The 12241-nt window shown below is 45.6% G+C and overlaps 1 protein-coding gene across 2 annotated transcripts in view; it reads right to left on the bottom strand.

Moving 5' to 3' along the window:
* Positions 1–273: 273 nt before the first annotated feature.
* The window catches only part of LOC118374123 (netrin-3-like), a 93711-nt gene continuing 81743 nt past the window's right edge, over positions 274–12241 (bottom strand). Inside the window, exons 5-7 of one of the 2 annotated variants that reach the window (XM_035760486.2) lie at positions 9067–9123; positions 2222–2296; positions 274–1976 (exon numbers count right to left, since the gene is read on the bottom strand). In XM_035760486.2, the coding sequence (XP_035616379.1) occupies positions 1585–1976; positions 2222–2296; positions 9067–9123 (524 nt within the window). In that variant the 3' untranslated portion in view covers positions 274–1584. Of the gene's footprint in view, positions 1977–2221; positions 2300–9066; positions 9124–12241 lie in introns of both variants that reach the window. The other variant, XM_035760485.2, reaches the window with a different exon arrangement.

The raw sequence follows: 12241 nt of genomic DNA, 5'->3' as shown, positions 1-12241 counted from the left end.
TTAATTGTAACTTTTTTCTTTGCATCGGACAGACCAGCAAAACCACAAACATGCAAATGTACAAAAAACATGTCGCCTAGAAGATTCCGGACTCTTTTGTCAAAAAGCTACAGTTGAAAAGGTAGAGCTAAACCTTTTTCTGTTCTTCGTGAAATGGCACTCTTTGTTTTGAGCTCTTCTCTTGGCAAGCGATCACTAGCCCGTCATTGGACACATCGTCAAAAGTGGTAGAAAAAGAGAAAGACAGAAATAACAAACATATTGGTCACACAACGACATGTGACCTTTTTATCAACTAACACAGGAAGACATTATGCATAATATCCTCCTGAAGTTTGGGGTATTGGCTGTTGTTCTGTTGTGGAGCGGGCTACTTTCCACTCTGCCGGAGTCTCTCTCTCTCCCTCTCTAAAAAAATAATAATATATATATTTAGTCAGATAATGATGCATGGTTCAATTTCCTGCTCATGGTGTGAGGGCTGGCAGGGGGGGGGGGGGGGTGCATGGGTTCTGGGACTTCACTTAGATAGTGAGACAGTAGGTCGGTAGGAGTATAGGAATCTGAGAACAGAATTACGTGAATATAGAATAAAGGAGAAACAATATTAGAGTTTAGAGTTAGTCCGTCTCTAAGCAGTCTCACTGTCTGTCTATGACTGGATCTGTAGAACCAGTGAGTGAGTGGTGGGGTCATTGTCAACAGCTGTAGCGTGTAGACTAGAGTGTAGCAGGTGCCTCTGTCTGAAGTTATGTACATACTGCAATGGCAGTGGTGGTAAAAGTGAGGTTTGGAGGTGGAGAAGGCCCCTGTGGGGACAGCTCTTGTTGTGGTGACGATCCTCTGTGGACGAGGATGCAGCCGTTGTGGGGTCTGGTCCAGAGATGCTACTGCAGAGAGTTGATGTCTACATATCTTAACATATGGAATAAGAGTACAAGGCAAAATGGCCTCTCTAGGCTAGTAATCTCAGTTGCGTAGAACAAGGTGGGGGTTTAGAGACAGTGAAACAGTGGTGGAGTAGGCAGACGAGCTGAGGTTGTGCAGTTTTTCCTTTTCATTGGTTGCAGCCTGCATGAGGGACTTTGCTACAACACAAAAAAAATCAGTCTCTCTCTCTCCGATTATCCGAGCTTCATAAATACTCCTGGTACAAGAACGGAAATGTGAACTCTGATAGTTTCAAAACACTAAAACATGGTGACAGGAGGGGGGACTAAAGCAGTCTGAAGGGGGGGTGGGGGGGTTGTGAGTGGGGCAAGAGTGGACATTTTTGCTGTCGTTGTCATTTCGTACCCTTTTTAATGGTCCCTTTTTAAGGCAGACCAATAGATAAGAGTCCCATGATTAAAGCACAAAATAAAAATGAAGTAGTTATATAATATACACAAAGTGGTCCTTAAACAGGCAAAATACATGCAGTCTCTGTAATGTGCAGTGTCCCCACTTTGGGGTTCAGGGTTTTTAGGGAGTCGGGGGTGGGGTCGTGTTTGTGAACTAGCTGAGAGCTAGAAAGGGGTCATGGGGGGGTAGGAGAATGGGTGGGGGGGTGGTGTTGGATGGGATGTGCTGCTCTCTCTCCCATCATGCTTTGCTGCACTTGCCGTTCTTCTCTTTGCGCTGGAACTTCCGGAGGCGCCGTGTCCAAATGTCTCTCCATTGGATGACCAGGCTGTTCTTATCGGCCAGGAGCCCTATTCGCTCTGCTCCTGCAGTGGCCCCTATGGCCCCTGGTCCAGCTCTGGGACCCCCGGGCACAGAACCCCCAGGCCCGGTCTCGCTAGTGCCCATAACCAGGAAGCGCTTGCTCATCTGGATTTTTGGGCACTTGCAAGCCAGGTCCTTCATGTGAATCCACAGGACGTTGTCGCCCCGTTTGAGTGGCTCGCCACGGCTCTTGTAGACAGACACCACGCTGACAGAGAACTTGGCCCAGTCGCCCACCGTCTCCATGTCCAGCACGTTGACTTGCACCGCTGACGAGACACACAGACAAACCAACCATTACAACTGATGCAGGTACAGTACTAACAAAAATGAAAAACTAATTGAAAATACTATTCAAAAGCCAGTAATAACATAAAAATCATGTTTTGGAGTGCTGGGTTGATAATTCACTGTTATAAGTCACAGATCCAATATGGGTACTTCCTTTTTTCACCATATTCACCAATCATGTTTGATAAATAAATAGGCTGCATTTGTCTCTTCAATCACTCACCATAGTCTTTCTTGCAGTATTTCTTCATGTTGATTTTCAGATTCCCTTTCACTGGTTTGCAATATGACTCACAATCTGCTGATAAAAGAAAGAGTACCTTTTACACACACAAATAGGCAGTTTCACGTCTCGAAGTCCAGTCTCACGTCTCGAAGTCCGGTCTCACGTCTCGAAGTCCGGTCTCACGTCTCGAAGTCCGGTCTCACGTCTCGAAGTCCGGTCTCACGTCTCGAAGTCCGGTCTCACGTCTCGAAGTCCGGTCTCACGTCTCGAAGTCCGGTCTCACGTCTCGAAGTCCGGTCTCACGTCTCCGGTCTCACGTCTCGAAGTCCGGTCTCACGTCTCGAAGTCCGGTCTCACGTCTCGAAGTCCGGTCTCACGTCTCGAAGTCCGGTCTCACGTCTCGAAGTCCGGTCTCACGTCTGGAAGTCCGGTCTCACGTCTGGAAGTCCAGTCTCACGTCTGGAAGTCCAGTCTCACGTCTGGAAGTCCAGTCTCACGTCTGGAAGTCCAGTCTCACGTCTGGAAGTCCAGTCTCACGTCTGGAAGTCCAGTCTCACGTCTGGAAGTCCAGTCTCACGTCTGGAAGTCCAGTCTCACATCTGGAAGTACAGTCTCACGTCTGGAAGTCCAGTCTCACATCTGGAAGTCTAACTTGCTGGGGATAGTTACACACTTACACACAAAACAGGACATTGACAGATATAGGGACTATTACGCACATAACAAGACAATAGTTACACACTGGAGATGATAAAAAAGTGAAGATGGTGACATGGTTACATTTTCAGAACTATTACACACTTAAGACTGTTTCACATTAGAAGTTGGAATACACATTAGGAATCATTACACGCAGCAGGCTTTTGCACACTGAAAACACACACCAAGAGTGTTTTCAATTAAATGCACATTTCACACGCACGTAGCACACACACCAAGAGACACAAACATACACACGCACCCACACACAGGCCCGCAAACACACACACACACGCAATCACGCAAACGGCCGAATGCGCACACGCACACACACACCACCACATGTGCCGGGGTTCTGAGACAGGCGCCTGGATAGAGGAAATGTTAGGTTTGGTCGGGTTAGTTGGAGTAAAATACGACCTTAGGCAAATCACATGTAAGCCCCTGCAATAACCGGTGGGGGAGTCGCGGCCGGTGAAATATTACAGGGGGGGGAGTGTTCCGTTTGACATGTCTTCCTGCCTTTCTGGGGCCCAGAGAATAGACAGCGTGTATGGAAGTGGTCATGGCTGGATGGCTGGGAGACCACGACCAGAAAGAGACCACAAAGCTGACCGCTGTACGTGTACGGAGGAAGAAGCTGCCGTGCGGTCGATGTGTTTCTCTTGACCATGTTTAGTGGGAGTTGAACAACTTTTGCAGTACGGATTTGATTCAATTGAACCCACAGAGATCTATATAGGACATCAGAAAACACATGACTATTAAAATGGCCTATTGGCTTTGATGTCACTGCAGTGGGAGTTGTGACAAAAGGGCAAAAGGGTCAAGCATGTTCATTAAACCACCTCTACAGTACTAGTTTTGCCTACAGTTTGTGATTATAAAAGGATGGTGTACTTTAATATATGGTTTGGTTTAAAAGGTCACAGAGGGACACAAGAGTTGCTGACCTGACTTCTAGTGAGCAAGCCAGGGAGCTTGGTGTCTGATCTCATTTTATTCAGGCTTTTGAAAGGGACACACGGAAAAGTCCAGAAGACACCAGGTTGAATTTACAGCTAGCGTAAAAATCGCAAAGACACTGAGCCCGGGTATCTGCGAACTCCCTGGTCTCCCTCTCTAGCTGCCTTCAAAGTGAAAACATTCAGAAGTTGTGAAGGGAAGCGGTCTCGCCCTCCAAAACCAAACTAAATAAAAGTGATTGCTCGCAGGAATGTGGCCCAAGAAACGGTTTCTGGGTAAGTCGCATACGGTTTGGAGAGAGCCGGAACAGACTAGGGCAGGAGGAGGAGGGGGAGGAGGACGAGAGAGAGGAGGCCGAGGAGCCAGTAAAAATGTCAGGGAGGCTTGGCCCATATATATCAGAGTGATGGACCTTTTATTAGTGACAAGCAGAGAGAGAGAGGCCAGAGCAGCTGCCTAGTGCCTATACCTCTCACTCACAGCAGCTTTCAATAAACCACAGTTAAACAAACCTGGGTTAATGTGTGTGTGAGTATGTGAAAGAGAGAGAGGATTTGGTATGAGTGCGTGGGTGCGTGAGTTGTGGAAGGGGCGCATTGAATGAATTGATGAAGTAGACCACACTGAATCTGTCATGGGGAGAGCTGAATAAATCTGTTGAATGTCGAACTATAGGAGTGGAGAGAAAACACACTTAGTGATGTGGGAGAGCAGTTCAACCGGACAGTCAAGTAGAAAAGGAAGGTTCAACCTGCTCCCTGGCTTTTAACCATAGGGGCTTGGGCTCTAAAGTGTTGTTTGTGTACATATATGCTTGCGCGTGTGTATGTACGGTATGTATATAAGATCTTATTTTTCTTAAAATTGCATTGTTGGTTAAGGGCTTGTATGTAAGCATTTCACTGTAAGGTCGACACATTTTGTATTCTGTGACAAATAACATTTGATTTGATACACACTATATGTAAAACAAAGTATGTGGACACACCTTCAAATTAGTGGATTCGGTTATTTCATCCATACCCGTTGCTGACAGGTGTATCGAGCACACTGCCATGCAATCTCCATAGACAAACATTGTCAGTAGAATGGCCTTACTGAAGAGCTCACTGTCAATAACTTCTGGTGCGCTATGTCTAATACTAAAGAAGTCTCGAGGTATTGCTCGCCTGAGGTAAAATACCTCATGATAAGCTGTAGACCACACTATCTACCAAGAGAGTTCACATCTATATAATTCGTAGCTGTCTATTTACCACCACAAACCGATGCTGGCACTAAGACCGTTTATGCAGTCTCCCGGTCGTGGCCGGCTGTGACAGAGCCTGGGCTCGAACCCAGAATCTCGACTGGCATAGCTTGCACTGCCTTAGACCACTGCGCCTTAGGCCACTGTGCCACTCAGGAGCCCGGTTTTACCTCATTTCTACCAGCATGTTACATGTGCAACCAGAGGGGGGAAACTCCAGAACGCCTTTACTCCATTACAGGCAGCATCTGCACCGAACTAAAGGTTAAAGCTTTCGCTTTCAAGGAGGGGGACACTAATCCGGATGCTTATAAGAAATTCCGCTATGCCCTCAGATGAACCATTAAAATATGCAAAGCGTCCATACAGGACTTAGATTGAAGCCTACTAGACCGGCTCTGAAGCTTGTCGGCCATGAGCTGCCCAGTAACGCTTGCCGACCAGACAAGCTAAATGCCTTTTGTGCTTGCTTTGAGGCAAGCAACACTAAAGCATGCATGAGAGCACTAGCTGTTCGGGAGGACTGTGTGATCACGTGGCCAATGTGAGCAAGACCTTTAAACAGGTCAATATTCACAAAGCTGCGAGGCCAAAGAGATGACCAGGTTTTGTACTCAAAGCATGCATGGACCAACTGGCAAGTGTCTTCAATTACATTTTAAACCTCTCCCTGTAAGTTTGTAATATTTAAACATACCAAAAAATGTCCTGTTCCCAAGATAGCGAAGGTAGTAACCTGCCTAAATTATTAACACCCCGTAGCACTCACGTATGTAGCCATGAAGTGCTTTCAATGGCTGGTCATGGCTCACATCAACACTATCATGCCAGAAACCCTATGGCACGTTGTCCAATGGCACGTTGTGTTAGCTAATCCAAATATATAATTTTAAAAGGCTAACTGATAATTAGAAAACCCTTTTGAAAACTCAAAATTATTATGCTGATAAAAGAAGAAATAAAACTGGCCTTCTTTAGAATATCTGGAGTTGAGAATCTGGAGTGTCAGCATTTGTGGGTTTGATTACAGGCTCAAAATGGCCAGAAACAAAGAAGTTCTTCTGAAACTCGTCAGTCTACTCTTGTTCTGAGAAATTAAGGCTATTCCATGCGAGAAATTTCCAATAAACTGAAGATCTCGTACAATGCTGTGTACTACTCCCTTCACAGAAAAACACAAACAGGCTCTAACCAGAATAGAAAGAGGAGTGGGAGGCCCCGGTGCACAACTGAGTAAGAGGACAAGTACATTAGAGTGTCTAGTTTGAGAAACAGACACCGCACAAGTCCTTAACTGGCAGCTTCATTAAATAGTACCAGCAAAACACCAGTCTCAACGTCAACAGTGAAGAGACGACTCCGGGATGCTGGCCTTCTAGGCAGAGTTGCAAAGAAAAAGCCATATCGCAGACTGGCCAATAAAAAGAAAACATTAAGATGGGAAAAAGAACACAGACACTGGACAGAGGAACTCTGCCTAGAAGGCCAGCATCCCGGAGGTGCCTCTTCACTGTTGACATTGAGACTGGTGTTTATATATATCGTTGAGGTCGGAAGTTTACATACACCTTAGCCAAATACATCTAGGCAATGCTACCAAATACTAATTGAGTGTATGTAAACATCTTACCCACTGGGAATGTGATGAAGAAATAAAAGCTGAAATAAATCATTCTCTCTACTATTATTAAGACATTTGGTGGTCCTAACTGGCTTAAGACAGGGAATTTTTACTAGGATTAAATGTCAGGAATTGTGAAACACTGAGTTTAAATGTATTTGGCTAAGGTGTATGTAAACTTCCGACTTCAACTGTATATGCACATCTGTGTGTGCGTTCCTGCATGTGTGTGCATGGTACCCTGGTACAGAGGCAAGCTGTGCAGCCCATGATATCAGTGGTGAAACTCTGGCTCAGGGCCAGTGTGTGTTTTCCCATGAAGAGTCACTTACTGATGGGCATTCACCTGGAAAACCCCCCATTGACCCAGAAGGGCCGCGTCTGAAAACACACAATCACATGCATTGGCGGCTCTGGTTACTCTTGTTCCCCTGTCACCTATTCACAGCGCGGTGACACGGACAAATTGCAACTACCACCCCTTGACACACACACACACACACACACACACACACACACACACGCACACACACACAAAAGCGAGACATTTTCAGGTTTTGGGTTTCTGAGGGCCTTATGAAGGAGGAGAGGTATGATCGTCTATGGTGGGCTGGGCGGGAGGAGAGAGAGGGATGGATGGGACATTTGCCTGTATGTTGCCCATTCGTGCAGAGATGAATTGACGATAAACAATTTTTCTTGTTTTTTTTTATTGTTTTTTTATTTCACCTTGATTTAACCAGGTAGGCTAGTTGAGAACAAGTTCTCATTTGCAACTGCGACCTGGCCAAGATAAAGCATAGCAGTGTGAACAGACAACACAGAGTTACACATGGAGTAAACAGTTAACAAGTCAATAACACAGTAGAAAAAAAGGAGAGTCTATATACATTGTGCGCAAAAGGAGGAGGAGGTAGGCGAATAATTACAATTTTGCAGATTAACACTGGAGTGATAAATGATCAGATGGTCATGTACAGGTAGAGATATTGGTGTGCAAAAGAGCAGAAAAGTAAATAAATAAAAACAGTATGGGGATGAGGTAGGTAAAAATGGGTGGGCTATTTACCGATAGACTATATACAGCTGCAGTGATCGGTTAGCTGCTCAGATAGCAGATGTTTGAAGTTGGTGAGAGAGATAAAAGTCAGCGATTTTTGCAATTCGTTCCAGTCACAGGCAGCAGAGAACTGGAACGAAAGGCGGCCAAATGAGGTGTTGGCTTTAGGGATGATCAGTGAGATACACCTGCTGGAGCGGGTGCTCCGGATGGGTGTTGCCATTGTGACCGGTGAACTGAGATAAGGCGGAGCTTAACCTAGCATGGACTGACCTGGAGCCAGTGGGTCTGGCGACGAATATGTAGCGAGGGCCAGCCGACTAGAGCATACAGGTCGCAGTGGTGGGTGGTATAAGGTGCTTTCGTGACAAAACGGATGGCACTGTGATAAACTGCATCCAGTTTGCTGAGTAGATATATACAAGGGACACGACACGACAAGACGTCTGACTGCTACGCCATCTTTGTTTGTCACAGTGGAAAAACACTTTCCAAGGGAAGCAGAAACACAGTGTATTGTGTGTATTGTGTGTGGGTTACAATCCCAAGCAAAGATTGGGTTCGGTGGGCTAGCTGTGGTCTGGCAGTTGGGCTGATGAGATGACACCACAACTGTCACGGCCGAGCTAGACATTGAAGTTATTTTAAGTTGCCTCCTATTGCAATTCCTTCAAGTTGAGACCAAGTCTGTCTTTGGCTCACTGTAGTGTTTTTTGGGGGGACTAAAACACTACAGTGAATACTACAGTAAAGTGTGAAAAAAACACTACAGTGAATATTATAGTATTTATACCATAGTCTACGATAGTATTTGTTCATGTGGGTTGTGAGAACTTCCAGGCCTTGCAGCACATATCTTCTGCCCTGGGCCTTGCAAAGTGGACCGTATCTCAACCCAACTGTGAAAGCTGAGGAGGGGTTGATGTAGTTGTGGGAGGTATATCTGTGGTCGCTGCAGCGTTGAGTTATGTCGTTAAAGGCTGTGATGAATCACAGGGCTGTGATTCCACGAGGCAAAAGCGTTAAAAAACGGGAGGGGGGATAATTGACCCAAACTGTTGGTCGCCGAAACTCAACCCCCCTCCCCCAGGTTTTAAGACAATGGAACATCTCACTTGGATTAAGAGCAGTCATGGAACATCAACATAGAAACACAGTTAGAAAGGGATGCCAGAAATCTTAAAAAGGGTGTTTCTTTTCTCCTACACAGGTGTCAGGTGTGAAATGAGCCTGGGGGAGTAACTGACCTGCCGGTTCCTCTGTGCTGCTGCTGACCATGGCTGTAGGGTTCACCACTGGGATCTCTGAAACACATGCACAGAGTTTTAACAAGAGCTTTATGGAAATGTATGTATGTACAATGTATGTCCATATAGTTGATGTAGACAGACATTGCTTTGGCCATATGCCTACTGTTTGCATATGTGGTCAAGCAGATTCGGTATGCCTGAATTCAATCACAGTTATTTGACATAGGAGGAAGACAGGAAGGAGGGTGTAGGTTGAAAATACACGGAGATAAAGATAGTGATATTGACACACGCACACACGCTTTGTGGAAATATACTTTGAATCGAATTCTCTTCCTCTGAGAACTGTAGCACCAAACAAACATATTGTGCAAGATATCAATGTATTTTAAAATGGAAATATCAGACAGATGCAAACTCCCTCAATACACCTGATTAGCTCAACCAAAACCCTTCGCCGGTCTCGACCACAGTCAAAACAATCCCATCCTTAAGGAATTCCCTCCAAAACAAGGGTCATTCTTCAATACAAATGCTAATACAACTAAAAAATAATGCTAATGCTAACAACAAATCCACTGCCTCAATGATATAATGATAACAACAGGCTAATTGGACACTGGCTTAGCATTGTTAGCGTGCACCCAGAGGGACTTGCCTTTCGACTGGGGAGTTAGAGGGACGATGAACCGGGTTGGAGTCAAACAAACAGACAGGGGGCTTCCTTGGAAATAGTGTTTTGAGAGGCAAGTGGCAGTTGTCTCGCTTTGAAATTATGGACACCCCCACAAAGAAAAAGAAATAGGGCATTGAGCTTTGGAGTGCTTGGTAAAGGCAGGGAGGAGAGGAGAGCAGCTGGTCAGAGGCACAGTAAGCTGTGGGCGTGTCCTTTGAAGGTGAAGAGTTGAGGGGTAGATATTCAGATGAAAAAGGGATATTGAGATGAGGGGCAGTGGTATCATACTAATTGGACGTTAGCAGTCCTGGTCTCTTTGTTTTACTCTGTTAGGGGGCAGAAGGGCTTGACCGGGGACTGATGGATAGTACCAACAAAATGGAGGGCGTTTTGGGAAGAGATGCCTTGGTACATGCATGAGCTGACAGACACACACACTGAGGCCAATAAACACACTCTCCTCATTGGGTGTCTTCAGTGGCCCTGGAAAGTGTATGGTTGGTTAGTTGGCCGTGAGCGCCATTGTTTCCTCCTTTTTTCCCCTCCACCATCTGCTCTGTAACACCAATGTGAAAGCAACAACACAGCACCATGTGGCACGGCGTGGTATAGCGTAGCAGGGTACGGCATGGTCTGTTGTGGCTTGTTCAAGGTTACACAAGTCTGGTGTGTGTGTGTGTGTGTCTGGATCATTGTGCCAAACCACATGGCAGAGCACGATGGCAAGCTACCCTCTATTCCCCCAGCCCGCAGGTGGTGGACAAGTGGTCCGATTCATACATACAAACACACACTCACTCACAGAGCACGCGCACGCAACACACAAACACACACGTGACTGTACTAAAGCCTGAACGGTAAACAAGTACTGGGGTCTCAGAGTAGCACTGATCTACACCAGAACAGACCAGACCACCATGATGTGTGACTGATGCCAGATTGGAACCTTTCTATCCCTACCTTGGTTTCACCAGGGCAGGTTAACTGAGAACACATTCTCTTTTACAACCCGGCCAAAGAGTGAGCAAATGTTTCTGGGGTTATTGTCTAATTATTTTATTTTTTTAACAATTGCTGCGAAAGTAATCGGAAACTCGGACTTTCTCTTTCAAACACAGGCAATGGTGTTATCTGGCTATAGAAATGAGACCGGGAATGAAACAGGTGTACCTGCCATATTACATGTGTGGCTCTAAACATGGTCATCGTACATGGTTCATGGTTTCTCCAGTATCGTACATGGTTCATGGTTTCTCCAGTATCGTACATGGTTCATGGTTTCTCCAGTATCGTACATGGTTCATGGTTTCTCCAGTATCGTACATGGTTCATGGTTTCTCCAGTATCGTACATGGGTCATGGTTTCTCCAGTATCGTACATGGTTCATGGTTTCTCCAGTATCGTACATGGGTCATGGTTTCTCCAGTATCGTACATGGTTCATGGTTTCTCCAGTATCGTACATGGGTATGGTTTCTCCAGTATCGTACATGGGTATGGTTTCTCCAGTATCGTACATGGTTCATGGTTTCTCCAGTATCGTACATGGTTCATGGTTTCTCCAGTATCGTACATGGTTCATGGTTTCTCCAGTATCGTACATGGGTCATGGTTTCTCCAGTATCGTACATGGGTATGGTTTCTCCAGTATCGTACATGGTTCATGGTTTCTCCAGTATCGTACATGGTTCATGGTTTCTCCAGTATCGTACATGGTTCATGGTTTCTCCAGTATCGTACATGGGTCATGGTTTCTCCAGTATCGTACATGGTTCATGGTTTCTCCAGTATCGTACATGGTTCATGGTTTCTCCAGTATCGTACATGGTTCATGGTTTCTCCAGTATCGTACATGGTTCATGGTTTCTCCAGTATCGTACATGGTTCATGGTTTCTCCAGTATCGTACATGGGTCATGGTTTCTCCAGTATCGTACATGGTTCATGGTTTCTCCAGTATCGTACATGGGTATGGTTTCTCCAGTATCGTACATGGGTATGGTTTCTCCAGTATCGTACATGGTTCATGGTTTCTCCAGTATCATACATGGGTCATGGTTTCTCCAGTATCGTACATGGTTCATGGTTTCTCCAGTATCGTACATGGGTCATGGTTTCTCCAGTCTCGTACATGGGTATGGTTTCTCCAGTCTCGTACATGGTTCATGGTTTCTCCAGTATCGTACATGGTTCATGGTTTCTCCAGTATCGTACATGGGTCATGGTTTCTCCAGTATCGTACATGGGTCATGGTTTCTCCAGTATCGTACATGGTTCATGGTTTCTCCAGTATCGTACATGGGTCATGGTTTCTCCAGTATCGTACATGGTTCATGGTTTCTCCAGTATCGTACATGGGTCATGGTTTCTCCAGTATCGTACATGGTTCATGGTTTCTCCAGTATCGTACATGGTTCATGGTTTCTCCAGTATCGTACATGGGTATGGTTTCTCCAGTATCGTACATGGGTCATGGTTTCCCCAGTATCGTACATGG

This window comes from Oncorhynchus keta, chromosome 24, assembly GCF_023373465.1.
Source record: "Oncorhynchus keta strain PuntledgeMale-10-30-2019 chromosome 24, Oket_V2, whole genome shotgun sequence".
Lineage (NCBI taxonomy): Eukaryota > Metazoa > Chordata > Actinopteri > Salmoniformes > Salmonidae > Oncorhynchus > Oncorhynchus keta.
Note: the sequence above shows the minus strand (reverse complement) of the source record. Positions and strands in the feature narration are given on the sequence as shown.